At 45.4% G+C, this 17,661-nt stretch overlaps 1 protein-coding gene across 1 annotated transcript in view; it reads left to right on the top strand.

Annotated features, from left to right (window-relative positions):
• The window catches only part of E2F5 (E2F transcription factor 5), a 284,908-nt gene that overhangs the window by 236,359 nt on the left and 30,888 nt on the right, over positions 1–17,661 (top strand). The window contains exon 8 of the mRNA XM_085605342.1: positions 8,526–8,570. Within this exon, the coding sequence (XP_085461468.1) occupies positions 8,526–8,570 (45 nt within the window). The remainder of the gene's footprint in view (positions 1–8,525; positions 8,571–17,661) is intronic.

Here is a 17,661-nt window from a genome sequence, read left to right as displayed (position 1 = left end):
CACCCTGCATCATAGTATAAGTGGAATCAGTTTGGCACAGAGACAATTATTGAGTTGTAACATGCACTGCAGTTTATTAGAGTTGAGAGTAGAAACACCACAGGATGCACCAACCCCGCAGCCGGAAATAAGCAAGAGGGTGAGTAAACTAAGGTAGCACTATACTGAGTGTAGCAGGCACTGCAACTGATCTGGGACTGAAACTCCTCTCCTGGAACGTGAATGGGCTGGGAGGCAAGCTTAGCCATGGGATAGTGCTACAATATATAAAACTACACTCTCCTCACATGGTCTTATTGCAGGAGGCACACTTGGTTGGCAACTTCTGTAGAGCCATGAACCGTTGGGGATACAAGCTAGTCGCACATTCTGGATTCACCTTGGGGTCTAGAGGCATGGGGATACTCCTGAGGGAGGCTTTCCCCCTGGTTGTCAACCGCACCTGTGTGGATACACTGGGCAGATATGCTGCGTGTCGGGATCATGGGAGGGTCAGAATATCAGTATCTTAATGACTACACTACAAGACCTGCGGCAGGTGCTCCTAAGTTTCTCAGAGGGGAAGCTCCTGACAGGAGGAGATTTTAACACAACATTATCGGACAGGTGGGGCCGGTACCCCCTCCCTTACCCCCGGGGGGCCAGCGCACACAACCTCTTGTTTCTCTGACTTTCTAGGACCCATGGGACTAGTTGATGTGTTGCGTGCAAGGGTTACAAATTCACAACACTTCACATTCCATTTGGGGTCACATAATAGTCTCTCCAGAAGAGACTGTGTGCTCACCCTGGCAGATCAGGCAGTACGCTTCAATGAAATAAGTCACTTGGCGAGGGGAATATTAGATCATTCTTCGATATGCTCAATTTAAGCGGCAAGCATGCTGCGAACCCCGGAATATAGCGCCAATCAATCCATGGTGCCTCAAAATCCCATTAGTAAGGGAGGGTCTTCAATGAGCAATAGAGTACTACTTCAAAGAGAATGACGGTTCGGTATTGTCAGCGCAGACCCTTTGGGAAGCGTTTAAGACGGTCATGAAAGGATAGGCTATCTCATTACCGGCAGGTTTTGAGGAGGAGAATAGAGCCACAAAGGATGGACTAGAGAAAGTAATCCTGCAGTTGGAGAGGGATTTGCTAGGAGACGACCCAAAAAATGTCAAATATGCCCTAAACATTAAAAAGAAAGACTATAGGGACCTCGCTACAGAGCAAAGGCCAGATACAAAGCCACACAGAATAAAATCTATGAAGTTGGGGATAAGGCAGGGAAACTATATGCCTGTCTTGCCAGGCGTGAACGGGCTAGCAGACTAATTACTGAACGTAAGACGGACCGAGACAAAATACTTCGAGACCCAGAAATTATAGCGGAGGCATTTGCTACTCATTATCAACAAGTCTACACCCCGACTGGGACTTCGATGGGAGCTGCAGCTAAGGAACTGTTAGAAGACATACCTCTGCCCACTCTTACTGCGGACAACCTAGCTTTATTAGAGAGTGACATAACCGAGGACTAAGTGGCTCAGGCGATTCATGGTACCTGGTCGGGAAAAGCGACGGGGCCCAATGGCCTCCCAATTGAGCTCTATAAATTGGCAAATGATAAGATAGCCCCCTATCTGAAGAACATGTATATAGAATATCAGGGGGAGGGATGGTTCCCTGCGGACTAGCGACTGGACACAATAGTTGTAATCCATAAAGAAAAAAACCAAGACACAGCTGCTCATCCTATTGCCCAATCCCTCTGCTTAATGCAGAAATTAAAATCCTGGCCAAATTGCTCACCACACGCTTGATACAAATTATTCCAAAATTGATACATCCCGATCAATCCAGCTTCATGCTGTAAAGAAACACAGCGCTTAATTTACGTAGGCTCCACGGGGTTCTGGGAAGTATTGATACATTGAGAGAAAATGCAGTGGTTTTCGCTAGATGTCCAAATGGCATTTGATACCATTGAATGGCCTTATCTATTCACAGTGCTGGATAGGATAGGATTTGGCCCCAAATTAATGGTCTGGCTGACTCTTTTACGGAGACCCACTGGCGCAAGTCGTGGTGAACCCTAGAGCATTAAAAACCTTCCACCTTCCGGGAGGGACGAGGCAGGGCTGTCCCTTGTCACCATTGCTCTTTTCTGTAATACTCGAACTCCTGGCAACTTGGGTGTGCTGATGCGGGCCTATGCTGGACAGAGGACTGGGAGGACAGAATTTCCCGAAATGCTGATGACCTACTTCTATATCTGGCATCGCCTAAATCCTCTACATATAGAATATTGAATATATTCACTCATTTAGGAAAATACTCCGGCTGTAACATCAACTTGTCGAAGTCTATTATCTACGTGCTGAGTGAAGCACTCCCTACGCTACCCAAGGAGTGCGAGGCGACGGTGGCGGCGGAGGGTTTTCGCTACCTCGGAGTATACATCACCACAGATCCCACCCTGTTTTATGATCAATCTCCTGCTCCCACTGCAGCATTTGACAGGAAATCTGCGCCACTGGTGGTCCATTCCACTCTCCTTACTAGGACGAGCTGCCCTATTTAAGATGGCATTCCCGTAATTTGTATCTATATTGCAAAATACACCATTTCCAGTCGCTGCTTTATACTTTAAAGTGATAGAGAGTAAACAAAGAACGCTATTATAAGATGGGAAGCTCCCATGGATAGCCACTCAGAAGTTAGTGAGAGGATGGTATGGTGGGGGAGTGGGGCTCTCCGACAAACTGAATTATTACTGGGTCGCAAAACTAATGGAAATCAATCATTGTATACATAGACCCCCAGACGAGCCAGCATATAGATGGGATAAATTTGTCCTGCACGTTGTGGGCTATACGAGGGCACTCTACACTGCACCCAGGCAAAGGTGGGTGATCTGTGGGCGCGTAGAGTTGTGAGTCTCTTCACAACACCGCAACGAAAAAATGACCTAGCCGCCACCGAAACGTTTCGATACTTACAGATCAGGAATGCTCTCCAGGTGGCTATCCCTAAGGAATGGATCTTCCTGAGGCCTCCCTACTAGCGGATAGAATCCCTACAGATTAAATGGACTGCAAAGCAATCACTTTGACCTACCAAAAATGTATCAATAATTCCCCCTGACCACGTCCTCAAACTCCGAGAGCAGTCGACACATGATATAGGAGAATTAGATAATGAAGAATGGCAGGGTGCATCGGCCTCCCCTAAAGATGTGGCTGTCTCCTCGAGATTTAAACGAATAAAGCTTCAAATATTGCACAGAGTGTATTTTTCATGTCAAACTCTCGCTAAAATGGGGAAAGGGTTGGATCCTAAGTGTAGGCAGTGATGCGGCCGAGAGGGTATGTTTTAACACATACTCTGGGACTGCCCGTACCTTAAAAAGTATTGGGAGACAATTGTGCACTGTTTGAGTGATGTATTAGGGGTGGAACTGGAACCCTCGCCTAAGTGGTGCATCCTAGGTGTGTGGGAAGCAACCAACTTAAACAACAAAGAAAAGACCTGGGTAACGCTGGGTATGGTAATTGCCAAGCGAAACATTGCGAGACTGTGGGGTGCACCTAAAGCGCCAACACAACCAGCCTAGAAGGAAGACTTGGATTGGAGAAGTTGGTATATGAAAGTCGGGATTGTCTGAGAAAGTGGGAGCAACTATGGGGTTTGTGAAACTTATACAGGGGAGACCTATGTAAGAATCCCTTGCTGGGAGCCCACAAACCTATCAGTCAGTAATGGATTGCTATAATGTGAGAGGGCGAAGAAACAAAATAACAGCAATAACTGATGTAAATATGGTGTTTATTGCATTTCCAATTGTCACTCAGCGTTGTAAAACAATCTGTGAAATTCCTTGTTGTTCATCAATAAAAAGTTTTAAAAAAAATAAAAAAAAATATTGATCCTAGGTTTTCTGGTTTCACATTTTACAATTCAGCCAATAGATGAGAATCTCTTTCTCCCTCCTATTTTAAAGCAAATTTTAAAGTTGTATTCTTACTTCTTGGTGCATGAGGTTAGAGCACGGCTGGCAGGCAGAAGCCACGTGAAACCTAAATGTGTTTTAGGGTCGAGGGTCCAAAAGGACCTCAAACTGAACCAGAGCTACGCATCTCGTTTGAGCTTTCAGTGGCATGTCCTCTATTTCACATGTGGTCTCTACTTTGGTGGCAGCAGTTGGAATAACTCCCACTCACATCCCGTGATGTGGACCTTATGTGGGCTCAATGGGCACCTGGGCAGTGAGAAACAAGCCTGCGAGAGAGGCCTCTCTCCTTATATTAGTATTGAAAGGGGTGGTATTTGAATCACTGTGCACTTTGTTACCCACCATCCTACTTGGTTTACTAAGTTAATGCTCACTGACAAGGTCTGCCATCTGAAATTGGGCCGGCTCAGCCCTCCGCTCTGAACTGAGGTGGACTTAGTTCAGTCTTTTGCCCTCCTTCAGGTCTGACTAATCAACATCATGTGTTTTGAGTGGGAAGTGGCACTCTACTACTAGGAGTAATGAGATTTCATGTTTTTTAAACTAGCAATTTAATTGGCTTGGCGGTCAGTTAACCACATTTCCATTACTGCTCGCAGTGCACTTTGCATTGTGCAAGACCAGTTTGTGGGTCAAGTGCATCACAGTTAGGTCGAATAGATAATTCTGGTCACTAGACCTGCAGGTCTGGTAAAATATTTAAGATTTTTTTAAGCCTGCACTGCATGCTTTAGCAACTTAAAATCAGGCCAGTTGTCTTTGCCGGTGCTTGTTACTGCAGTAGTATTTGTGTCCCTTCCACCTCCTGGTAGCTTAATTCTGTTCGCCATGTTTTAGGGACCAGATTTGTGTATAGCTCTGTGTGTTATACATGCAATCTTCAGTTGTATCCTAGTCTCAACTGAGAGCAAATGTAGGACTCTGAGTGATGGGGAAATGCGATCATAGCGACGTGTGCCTGTTTATAGTCTAGCTGTTGCATTAACTGGCACTTTCATTGGGGCTGGGCTGGCTTTAGGTAGACCTATGAGTGTGGAATTCCCATAGCCTAGTCTTGAGAGCACTAGAGATAGAACCGCCGTTTTGAGGTCTTCTAGAGGTATGAAGGGTTTTAGTTTTTAGAAGGGGTAGATGTAGGTTAGCGCTTCTGGTTGCAGCCTGTATGCAAGATTGCATGTTTAGATTTGTGTCTAGTATGATGCTTTGTGATTTTATGGAGTTGCAGAGGGTTGGGATGCAGTTTAGAGGCATGAGGTTTTGACAGTGGTGGCTCCCCCGCTAAGGCGGAGGACCATCGCCCGACTGCTTTACAGAAGTAAAATAAAGTAAAAATAAAACGATAATAACTTGATGTTATCATTTTGTTTGTATCTGCTGCTGCAGCTTTGCGAGGCGGGACAGCTCAGCCCTCGGAGTGGGGGAGGAGTAGTGGGCACACCCTGTAAGTGCGCATGAATGTTTAGTCCGCAGTCTCAGGCTGGCCAAATATTCATGCGCGTTTTGCATGTTCTCCACCCAGGCTCTATTGCAGCCTGGGTGGAGAACATTCCCAGGCTCCCACTGTCTGTCTGAGCACCGAACCACAGCGCTCAGACCAATCACAATGCTTCATTGCAGCTTTGTCATTGGCTTAGGGGAGCCTGGGTGTGCTTCCCGTTCCAGCCGGAGCAAGGGACGAAGAGGCGCGGCGAGAAGGTACGTTTTTATTTTTTCTTCTTACTCCCTGCCGCCCCCGATCCGTGCCAGCCACAACTGGGTTTTGAGCCCATAATTGAGGTTGTTGGGATCCAAAGGTAGAAGAGAATGAATTCAGTTTTCACTGGATTTAGTTTTAGATGGTTGTAGGCCAGCCAGACCTGTGTTTTCCTCAGGGTGTCAGTCAGTCTCTGAATAGCTTCTTGTGAGGAGAGTTTGATGTAGAGTTGAGTATCATCTGCATACATGTGGTACGAGATTTTTGGTTGTTTAAGGATTTGAGTGAGTAGTCTATGATTGGATTCAAGAGCGTTGGTGAAATTGTAGATCTTTGCAGGACATCCATGTTGAGGTCTGCTACATTGGAAAGTATATTGCCGATTTTGACTGTTGTCGGTTCAGCAGGAAGGAGGCGAACCCATTAAGGACCGCTCCTAATAGGCCCATTCTGAATTCTAGAGATTCTCTCAGGTGTTTGTGGATAAAAGGAGGTGTCCAGTGTCCTCTTAAAAGACGAAACTGCATCAGACCATATGATGAAAGTGGATGCAGATAGTGCAGAGATCTGAGTCAGTCAGCTAGGCAATTTGACAGTCCGGGGAGGACAAAAGTGGTCAGTGTCACTTAATTTAGCCCTGGGGTGCAAGCCTTAGAATTGGCTGTTATGGGGAAACTAATCTTAAAACCTAAAATTTACACAGATTTTGCAAGCTACAACATGGATGCTTGCAAGGCAGCCTTTTTCCTTGGATCCCTTCAGAGTAGGGGAAATAGTTCCAAGGAAAAGGGTCTCAAGTTTTCACCAGAGCTTTTATCTCTTCAGTTCATTTCAGAACCATTTGGGTTTCATTTAATTTCGATTCATTTTCTATTTTTCTTTTACTCTTTTTTTTTTTTTTTGGTCTTCATTTTAGGTTTTACAATAGTTTCCGTGTGTGTATATGTATATATATATATATATATATATATATATATATATATATATATATATATATTCACTGAAAAAACCATAGGTTTCACACATGTTATAGTTAGCTGGACATTTTACTGATAAAAAACCATTGAAATTCCCCCGTTATAGTTAGTGCAGGCAACTATAACTCACGCGACCGCAATCCTCTGCTGATGCTAATACTGTATTTAGACACTTATTTGCCCATGTCGTCTTCCATTAAATTTTAGCTATACATATATTACAAATATTTTTTTTTCATAAAGACACATATGTCATCAGCAGAGGATTGCGGTCGCGTGAGTTATAGTTGCCTGCACTAACTATAACGGGGGAATTTCAATGGTTTTTTATCAGTAAAATGTCCAGCTAACTATAACATGTGTGAAACCTATGGTTTTTTCAGTGAATTTGCAAGGTTTTTTAAATGCTAATTCCTAACTATAACGTGTGTGAAACCTATGGTTTTTTCAGTGAATTTGTACGGTTTTTTAAATGCTAAGTTACTTTACGCCATACGTGGCGTGCGCGCCCACTTAACGCAGTTCGTTCCGTGCGCGCGCGCACTTTACGCAGTTAGTGCCGTGCACGCACGGTGGGCACGCGGTGCGCTACGCGCACCGCGTGCCCACGTTACGCTGGATGGGCCATGTACGCACGATGCGCTTCGCGCACCGTGCGCACATGGAGGACATATTATGCGCTTCGTTGTGAAAGGTAGTGTTTTAAATTTTCTTTGGAAGTGATATGCCATGCACAAATAGTACCCTTCGGGCACGATTTGCACACGGGGTGGGGAGAATATGGATAATTTTTTTTTTTTTTTTACCTTTTTTACCGTACGCGTACGGTAAGCGTAATCGGCGAATTTTTCGAAAAAAATAAAATTGACTTTTTGGCCGTGGGGGATCTTTGGGGACACCTTCATCAAGGCTAGGTGGTTAGGAGCTGTCTAAACAGCCCCTTTACATGTTTTTTGCCTTTCTTTTTCCACCCCCCCCTCAGAGTGCGAGAGAGAAAATGGCGGCCGCCGCTTCCTGGTTTCGACCGATTCGAATGTTTACTAAGATCTAACAGCCAATCAGAATCGCGCTCGCGCACGGCACCGTACGCGTACGGTAAGCTTACCGTAAGCGCACGGTAAGCGCACCGTAAGCTGCCACAGATATATATATTGATTTAAATGCTATTTTCTCAGGAACTACTGAACAGATTTACACTAGACCTACAAAAGGCACTTCCTTGACCTGAGGACTACCTCTCTGCCAAATTTCAAGTAACTCTGTTCAGCCGTTCGGGCTGTAGCTGTGTCTAAAGGTCCTATGGAAAAATGCATGGGAAAAACGCGTTTTGGGACCCCCCTTTTTTCTCAGCCGCCGCTTGACGAATCCCCCCCGAGACCTTCAGGGTAGGAGCGGAGCGTAGCGCCCCACCTATTTTGAAAATTTCGCGAGGATTCGTCGACCGGCGCCAAAGTTATTCCAAATAGAATGTTGCGGTTTTCCTATGGAAACAGGGTCCTAACTATAACTACCTACTGGCGACCGTCAGTAGGTAATATATATATGCATATAATAATAGTGGCTAGCTAATAATGCCGTTAAACGTCTTAGCGCATATTGTAACTTTTTCTTTCATCAAGCATAATTCAGTCAATGCGGTTGCATAATTTAGTCTTATGTCGCTGCATATTTCCAGTGGCCCTGGTTTATATATTTGGGTGCTATGTTGATAGTAAACTTCATATTCTAAGTCTGCTTTTTATAATAATACAGCAATATAACAATCCTCGTATCTGGAATTATAATTGAAAGGGCTTTTGACTGACTTCTGCTACATATCCTATTTTGCTACTCATGTATGTTTACTCTTCAACAGGCAATATAAGCAGTGATATCATTGATGAACTAATGTCTTCTGATGGTAAGTATTTTTATATTTGGGATATTTTTATTTCAATTATGAATCTTTCAGTGCGGTTGCCTCTTATTTAGAAACAATGAAAGAAATGTTTGTCTGGTTCAATGAAAAGACAATATTGTTTGTCTAAAAAGTATAAATATCCGTCATTCAGTCAGTACCACCTTTACAATAAATATTACTTTAAATCAAAGCAGTCAGGTTATAGGTAAATTCAGAGAGAACGGTGTGTGCCATACTGTGATGACGTATTTGTTTTTCAGAGATATGGAGCAGTCCGTTGGTCATTTTAGATCTCACTACAGACTGATTTTGTTTACTGGAAAGTCCTCGTGTTTGCACACACCCCATAACATACAGCACGTAACACAAAGGGGCTTTGGGTCAACCCTCTTCAACCACTGGCAGATATATGCACATCACCTTCAGGAATTGGCTCCATGAGCTGTCTGTCATATGCTGGTAGGAGTCCACGTCATAGGTAGGGTTTTAAAAAAAAGTGCATTTCACAAAGTGGTCCTCAGCTGTCCACCATCAATTAGTGCCTTGGCAGATTCTTGAATTGCTTTATTTCAGTTGTTTGTCCTTTTCGTCTTCACACACTTGATGGCTCAGAAATAAACCACTGGATTCGAGCATTGTTAAATAATCAGCAGCCTGCCCGTGTCTGTACCTGGGCCAATCCCCTTAATAAGAAGTTGGAATGTATCAGTCGGGGTAGATGCCACGGGACGAACATAGTACGCCAATATGCACCCCAGTTTGGAAGTTTGTTTGGGTGGTGGTATCCCCAGTCTGCCTTTGCCTGGGCCATATTGTTCTTGCTTGCAATGCTTGACCCGTGTACAGGCTGCCTAACTCCCTCTTGCAGTGCTTGAGGCCCAGCTTGCTGCAGAATCCCGCGCTTGCACGATCAGGAAACAATTCTGTCAAAAGGCACGAGGTTCCTGAAAGTGAGGCAGATCTTCAGGAAGCCTGCTGTGTTGCCTGTCTGGACCCCTGGTCCTTGTTTTGTGTGTCTCTGGCCTGCCAGCCGGGAAGATCGGTGAGAGAAGGCAACATAATAGCAGGCTAGAATTGCCATCGGGGAATAGAAACGGACTATTGGCGAGGGTGTGCTCCAACTGAAATGAACAAATGCAGCAGCTCCCTTGGGCTGGTCCACTCTGCCTGCCGGTATCCAGTCTGCTGCTGGTAGCAAGAGGGACTGAACTTTGGTGGTCCTATCAGTTGACAGCAATGGATGGTGGAACTGGCACTTCACCAGTGCTGCATGAGTCTAGAGATCACACTGTGAGTGTTATGAAGATGGCAGGGTTTGGAAGCCTTGGGCTTGTTGCTCATGCATGGGGGAGTGGGAGAATGCTGTTAACATCCACGGATGCGCGGTACAGGGATGGTTTACCGTACCTTCTTACGTGCTCTTATTCAGTAAAAATGAAAATGCGTTACATGCAGATTTCTGGCCCGAACCTCATTTTAAATGTGAGACAGCAGCCAGGCAGGGAAATATATTTTTTGCTAACATTGCTTGCAGCAGAGGTGCATGTTGTATTTTATGCTCTGTTGTTCAGCACAGACTCTTTCACTTCCTATTCTACTTTTATGTTCTGGGCCCCTCCTGGTTTCCTCCTCTTGAGCTGTTGCACAGTGCTTTACTTTTCACCAGGGTTATGCATGCTGCAATACAAGCTAGTGGTGCGAGATTTCTCAACAGTGGCATTGCCATTTATTTTTTTCTGTAATATCCATTCTTTGTTAAGGGAGAGAGACACTACCAAAAGTTTAAATATGGTCAAGTAATAACCTTGAACTTGGGCCACTCCCAAGTGAACTATACACACCAGACCAGACTCCTTCTGAATGTTGGAAGTATAGGCTGCAGTTTTATCACAATTTGTAAACCACTGCAAGTGCCTGGTCGTAAATCAGTTGGTCATAAATCACAGATGGCCTCATCGGGTCATAAATCAATCATGTTGAGTTCAAGTTATCAATCCCTTGAGTTAATGGCATTGTGAAAATCAGGAAATGCAGACCTGGGTACTGAAGCCCTTAAGGTTGAGAGTTTCCAGTTTTAAACCTGTGGTGGGCTTACCTTGCTGCTTTGTAGATCTGGTTCCGGCCAACTGTCTAGCGGCCTGGACTGTGAATGACCTGTTTTGTCAGGTATTCCCCTGCCACCTGTTTGTTTTTTGTAGTTTTGCTTCCCAAGGCAAGCACCATGCATCCTCCACTACGTCCGTGACAGGGTGTGGCTCAAACGTCCTGCTCCTGACTGTTACTGCCACACCGCCTGTGGGGCTCACATCCCCAAGAAGCTCCACCTTTACTTCTTATGAGCAAACCACCAGCCGTGGAGCTACCTTCATATTTCAAATGAAGACCTGCATTCTTTAGTTCGACAAATGCAGTCCATCCTCTGCATAGTATTCCAACCTCTTTAGGTTCATCAAAACGTTTTTGATGCATTCTAAACAGTTGGCCTTGCAAAATTTGCTGACAGCAATATTTAACTTTCTCCTTGAGTTTTCTACCACCCTATTTGATTGTGCTGCCCTCCATTGCTGTCTATCTCTTCCGACCACATGATTACTGTATTGTCTAGGAATCTTGCCACCTTTGTCCTACTTCCCCAACGAGGCCAAGTTCTTCCTCCCCAAATGGATGATCAGCATGTCTCGGTGCAGCATGGTCTTGAAGCGCTTCCAAAGGACAGTCTGCAGCTGCTCCCACCTCATGTTCGGTAGGAACAGCCATTGCAGGTTCATATTGAGATACCTTTCGTCAGTGCTGCACTTTGCCCAGATTATGTATTCATGGGCCTTGACATGTATGAGTGACTGACTACTGCCTACCCATACCTTCTTGGGCCTGTCGCTTGTTAAAAACAACCATGACATAGTGCCATCAGAATGGTGAGCTGCGTTGGTGGTTTTTGGTCTTACGTATGACTTGTACATTTTGGACTCCGATCTGCAAACAGCAATAATCATGTTCACCTGCAACACATACTGTGTGGCCGCTGCACCTATTCTAAAGGAATGTGTGCCAAATAGGATACCAGTATTCTTACCTAAGATATCGTCCTGCGCATCACTGCTGTTCACTGGAATTTTCTGAGGGAATGGCCATCTGCATGCTTGAACAGTGTGCCATTGCCCAGTGGTCAAACCCCTACGTAATTACTCAGAAAGCATGGAGGGTCTGTTAGGCAACTGGATTTACCAGCACGCCTTTTGTGCCTGCTTACTCTTTGACCTTCTAAACATTATCCCCACATTGGGTGTCCCGGCTGGGTGTCTTACCCTTCTTGTGGCTTCCAGGTTGGTAAAGTCCTGCAACACCTTCACCTGCCTCCATTGCCAGCTTATCTTCTGTATTTTTCAGCCGATCCTGTAGCCAAAGCGTGTTCAATTAAGCACAATAAATTAGGTTGCCAAGTCCCACAACTCTTCTGGGAAAGGAGTATTCCCTTTGTCTACTTCCAGGGCTAAGTTTCATGATATGTCCATTTTGAAGCAAGAGAGTGCATCCGTCTGTGAGTTGTTAACTCCTCACACATGCCTCGCCTTGATCTCTAGGCTCTACTCTAGCTGGAGCCCAACGATGCAGCACATAAGTGCCAGAACATGGGGCCATCTTGTGACGCTGCTGTTGCTGGAGTGTACAGCCCCCAGATTGTCTGGACACTGCGTCAGCTTAATATTACTCGACTACCATGGAGGCCAAAATAAGGCTGGTAAAATGTTAGCCAATTATTTAAAAATAAAATCGGAACAAAATTATTGGTCCTGTTCGTTGTGAATATAGCAACAAGATGATGTCCTCTGACTCGAACATTATAAATGCCTTTCAGTCCTATTATGAACTATTATCTACAGAAGATACAACTCCTTCTGAGTGTGATATCAAATCTTTTTTTTTCAGGGACTCCCTAACCCTCCTTTCTATTCCTGATACTCTTACCCCTTGAAAAAGACATTTCTCTTCAGGAAATTACTGATGCTCTTAAGTCTTTAAAAAAAAAAGTTAAAGCTCCTGGTCCTGATGGTTTCTACGTCCAACTTCTCTCAGTTTTTTGCTCTATTTTTGCTCCTAAATGACTTGAACTCTTTTATTTGTTTTTGTCTAACTCTAAAGCCTGTGGCTCTTTTCTGGAAGCCCTTATTGTCATTATCCCCAAGCTAGATAAACACCCTACCCTTTGTAAAAACTACAGGCCCATTTCGTTAATCAATTACGATTGTAACATTTTTTGCAAATGTTTTGGTATCTCGTTTGGAGGACATCGTCCCCCTTCTTATTAAACCTGACCAGGCTGGTTTTATTAAGGGCAGGCTTGCATCCAATAATTCCAGAATATTCTCTCCCTTTGCAGCCTTGTCGCTTGATGCTGAAAAAGCTTTTGATCGTATAAATTGGCAATTTGTTTTCTACTCTTCGTTAGTTTGGTTTTGGCCATAAATGTATTTCTTTTATGAAACTGTTATAGGTTGAACCAAGTGCTTGTCTGTTTTTCCCCTCTCTCCAATACTTTTCCTTCTTTGTTTAGAACATTTTCTTGAACGTGTCAAATGTAATCCCGGTATAACTTGTTTTAAATTCAATTCCCAAGAAATTAAACTCTCTGCTTATGCAGATGATATTCTAGTCTATATGTCTAATCCCTTCACTTCCCTGGGTCCTTTTTATAAGGGATTGCTTCATATTCCAATATCTCTGGTTACAAGTAAACAATTTCTACAACCGAGACGTTACCGCTAAATACCTCTTGTTATCGCTATATTGTTGACAAGACTAACTTTAGATGGTGTCCACATAAGATTAAATACCTGGGGGTCTGGTTTTCCCCCCACCATATGTGATACACTAGCTCATAATTTTACGGCTTTAAAACTCAGACTCTAAAAGTTCTTATCTTTCTGGTCTCCTCTATTTTTATCCTGGTGGGGTACGTTGGACACCATTAAAATTATGATTGTCCCTCACTTTCTTTTTATGCTTTCTATGTTACCCTCTAAAATTCCTAATTATTATTTTTAACAAATCAGGTCTATCTGTGCTAAATTTCTTTGGGACAACAAACGTGTTAGTATGGCTTTATCTAGGCTAATTTGACCAAAGACTGAAGGTGGTGTACCGTTTACCGACTTTAAGTTATATCATACCGCCTTTTTCTTTTTTTTTTAGTAGCAGCAGTACAGTACAACATTTGGATATGCAGTTTTCCACAACATAGAACAATACAGTATCAACTAGTAGAGACGATCCCTCAGGAAGCATTTCCCCAGAAATATACATCGTCAATATCCACCCCCCGCGCACGCACTTCAAGGTCTCCCCCCCCCATCAGTCTGAGTCCGAGGCATCGCCATCTTGATCTGAAGGCGGGTCACAGTTGTCACCTCTGAATTTATTCCATGCCCCCCATACTTTACTCCATTTACGTGGGCAGCCCCTCCTAATAAAGGCCGTTCTTTCAGCTAGCATGGCCTCGTCCATGTCGTTTCCCCAGGCGGTTAACTTTGGCGATTCCCCTATTCCCCATTTTTGGGCTATGTTGCGCTTGGCTATCATAACCCCTAGCGTAGCCCAACTTTGCGCCTGCCGCGTGAGGTCGTTATGTTCCCATATATTCAGCAGGCAGCGTCTAGGCTCAGGCACCAGTGACACTCCCCCCGACTGCGACAGTGTCCGCATCACCTGCTTCCAGTACACTTGGATTACGGGGCATTCCCATATGGTGTGGTAAAAATTTCCCACCTCCCCGCAGCCGCGCAAACAGAACGGATGCGTTGTGCTACCTATGCTGTGCAGTGTGTGCCTGGTGTAGTAGGAGCGGTGTAGAATACGGAGCTGTATTAGCCGGAGCCTCGAGGGTAAACCCGCCTCTCGTGACGAAGCCAGCGCCTCCGGCCATTCCGGTTCGTCAAAGTCGCCTACATCACGGGACCATTTCTCCCGGTAGGTTGTTTACCAGTTTGCGGTATGTAAGCGATGTGGCCCTTTTTGGCATGTAATCCGTCAATAATCTGTCCTCCAAGGGCGATGCCTCCGGTACTGTCGTGCCCGGTGCTAGTCTTGATAGCAAGGCATGCTTGATTTGTGTATATCAGAACCACTCGGAGGACGCCAGCTCGTATTGCTGTTGAAGACGCACGAATGCAATTATTTCACCCTTGTGCCACATGTCGCCAATCGTGGAAATCCCAATATTGTCCCAATTATCAAAGCCCCTGCTGCTTCTAAGCTTTCCGAGCTGCTTCGTGTCCCACAGAGGTGTGAGTTGGGTCAAGACCCTGTGCTACCCTAGCTTGGCTTGAGCCGCGTGCCAGATGGCGACGGTCTGTCTAAGTGGACCGAAGAGCGCTGGAGCTAGTTTACCGTCGTATAGGGGTGACAGCACACCTCTCTCTTCTAGTATGTCCCTATCTGCCTTAAATGCAGGGTCTGTCCGCGGAGCATAAAGCCATTGATTAACTATTTTTAGCTGCGCCGCCCAGTAATAGAGTTGGATATTTGGAAGCGCTATCCCTCCATCATACCAGCCGCGAGTTAATTTGGACTGCGCTATTGGCGGCGGCCTGCCACCCCACATAAGGCTAGTTACCTGTGCCTCAATTGCGCGGAAGTATTCTGGCGGTATGCGACATGGCGTGTTTTCCAATACATACACGAATCGAGGCAGGGCCATCATTTTGAATAGGGCAGCTTTCCCCAGTAGCGTTAGTGGCAGCGTACCCCAGTGACGCACGTCTCGTTTGAGGCGGTCTAGCGGGGGATGCAAATTCTGTTTTAGAAAGTCCACAGAGTTTGCAGTGACATAAATACCCCGATATTTAAATGATCCCGTCGCTGTTTGGAGTGGGCAGGCTGTCGGAAGCCGTGGATCAGGGCCGCGCAGTACATACATTATCGATTTTGACCAGTTTATGGTGTAGCCGATACCGCCTTTTTAATTTGACAATTTCATGCTATGTCTAAAGAAAACAATGACTCTCCCATACCAACAGGGATTGTTTTTGAACGCTCTTGATTACATGAATTTTCTTTTCAAAATGTTTTCATGTTCAAGTGTACATTCATATCTAAACAAGCATTTGCAATGCAATAGGTCTCGCATTTATGTGAGTTTAAGCTATTGGCATTGTGAATGACAACACCTTTTATTTATGTGTTTTAAAAACCAACACATAAATAAAAGGCATTGTCATTTACAATGCTAACAGCTCAAAGTATCGCAAAGGTGAGACCTATTGTGTTGCAAATGCTTGTTAGAAGAAGTAACCAGCTGATGTCTATTAAGGAAGACAGCAACCCCACAGCAGTCCACCAGGGGGTAGCAGAGCAGAGGTACTGCTCAAGATTTTACAGTCATACACTTGGACCATAACATTCAGCAATTTATCCCAGCGTTCAAACTTTCTGCGTTACCCTGTAATAATAACTGAAAATGCATGCACGGTCAGGGGACTGCTTAATGCTGAAGAGGAGACTGCCCTGCCGTAGCATCCAAGTCAGACGTGCAGAGATGCTTTCATTCTGTTACCCAGTTATTAGCCACGGTATGGCGAGCCTTGAGAGCTAAGACTCGTCACTAAGGGCAAGGCAGGATGCAAAGTGACCGACTATAAGTCCTGAAAGCAGTGAAAGGCAGGCATGCGCTGCAATAGGCCACACATCTTAGGAACTCTCAAAGGTCTTATGGGTGCTGTGCTTAAACGATGTCCTCTCGTGACTTATGAAAACCCACGTTTGCCGGGACTACTACAAAGATCAAAAACATTACGTCTTTTGAAGGATATGAAGAACAAGGGCATCGCTGAAGTGAACAGGAAATCTTAAGTCGCTGCCTCGTCCTTGTTCCCCCTGGCTGGCTACAGACTGGCCTCAGACAAGCATTATTGCTGGCCTGTCTTATTTTGTTACCGTGACTATAGAAAAACGTTATTGTGGAAGGGGGTACATTACAGAGCCGCAGATTTTAATGAAGTCTAGTGAAACTCTTTGACCCACACACTACTCGCAGGTTTTGCTGCATTTTGAGTCTGGCTTTAATGATTAGTCATTTGTAAATCTAGCCTCAACAGCGCTAATTATAGTGAGTGTCTTTAGTCTGTGAGTGAAATAGGAGCATCTTTAGTAACTGCCAGAACCCTCTCCTTTTGTTGCCAGCAGGTCTAGCATGGGGGCAGTTAGAGCTAATGCAAGATCTTAAGGCTCAAACTGCGGCCAGGTTGAAAGATGGAAAAGAACATGTTCACTCCCACCACGAGACACACAGATAGCTTGAATGACTGTGGGAACCAAACAATACATATGTTGGCAAGGATTGAGCTGCAGACACACTCAGAGCGGGACCTAGCTACATTCAGATTAACATAAGCAATGTTCATTCGCAAAGCTGCAGGGAAGTGTTGGAAGCAGGCAGAGATAAAGAGGGTGTAAGATGGGATCAGTCAGAGGAGGGCAGAACAGGGTGGCAGCAGGGACTGGAGCACGCAGTGTAGAACAGGAGCATTTGGTCGACCAGATGATGGTGGAACGAGTAAGATGGGTATACTTGGCAGAATCGAAGCTAGCAGAGGAGGGCAGAACATTAATGGAACAAAGGGTAGAAGGAGACAGCGATCAGAAAAGTCAGGGCAAAAACAGGCGGGAGCGGTCACTTGAGGACAGACCGCGAGGGGAGCAGGAAGGATGGGTCCGGAGCCGGGCAGAGGGTGGACATGGGGGTAGGGTCGGAGCAGGCTATCAACGTGAACATGGTGGGAAGAGGCAGTGGAGGGGAGGAAAGAGCAGGGGCGGCCAGAGTAGGACTCAAGTCCCGAGTCTCGGGAGTAGGGTGGCAGTGAGGAGATGTGTGACGAGCAGAGACTGGCCGGGAGGGCAGGTGGGACCGGAAGGCGGGGGACAGCAGAGTCGGACTGGGAGTGGTGCGGGGGAGATAGAAGTAGTAAACAAGCCTGCCTTACCTGAGGAGCGACCCCAGCTGCAGGAGGTGCATGAGCAGCACCAGCGGCCTGTCCCGCCCCGGGTCCCGGTGAATGAAGGTGAGCGTCAGCTGGACCATGACCGACGGCACCAGCAT

The sequence above is a fragment of the Triturus cristatus genome, chromosome 5_1 (assembly GCF_964204655.1).
Source record: "Triturus cristatus chromosome 5_1, aTriCri1.1, whole genome shotgun sequence".
In the NCBI taxonomy this organism is placed as follows: domain Eukaryota; kingdom Metazoa; phylum Chordata; class Amphibia; order Caudata; family Salamandridae; genus Triturus; species Triturus cristatus.
Note: the sequence above shows the minus strand (reverse complement) of the source record. Positions and strands in the feature narration are given on the sequence as shown.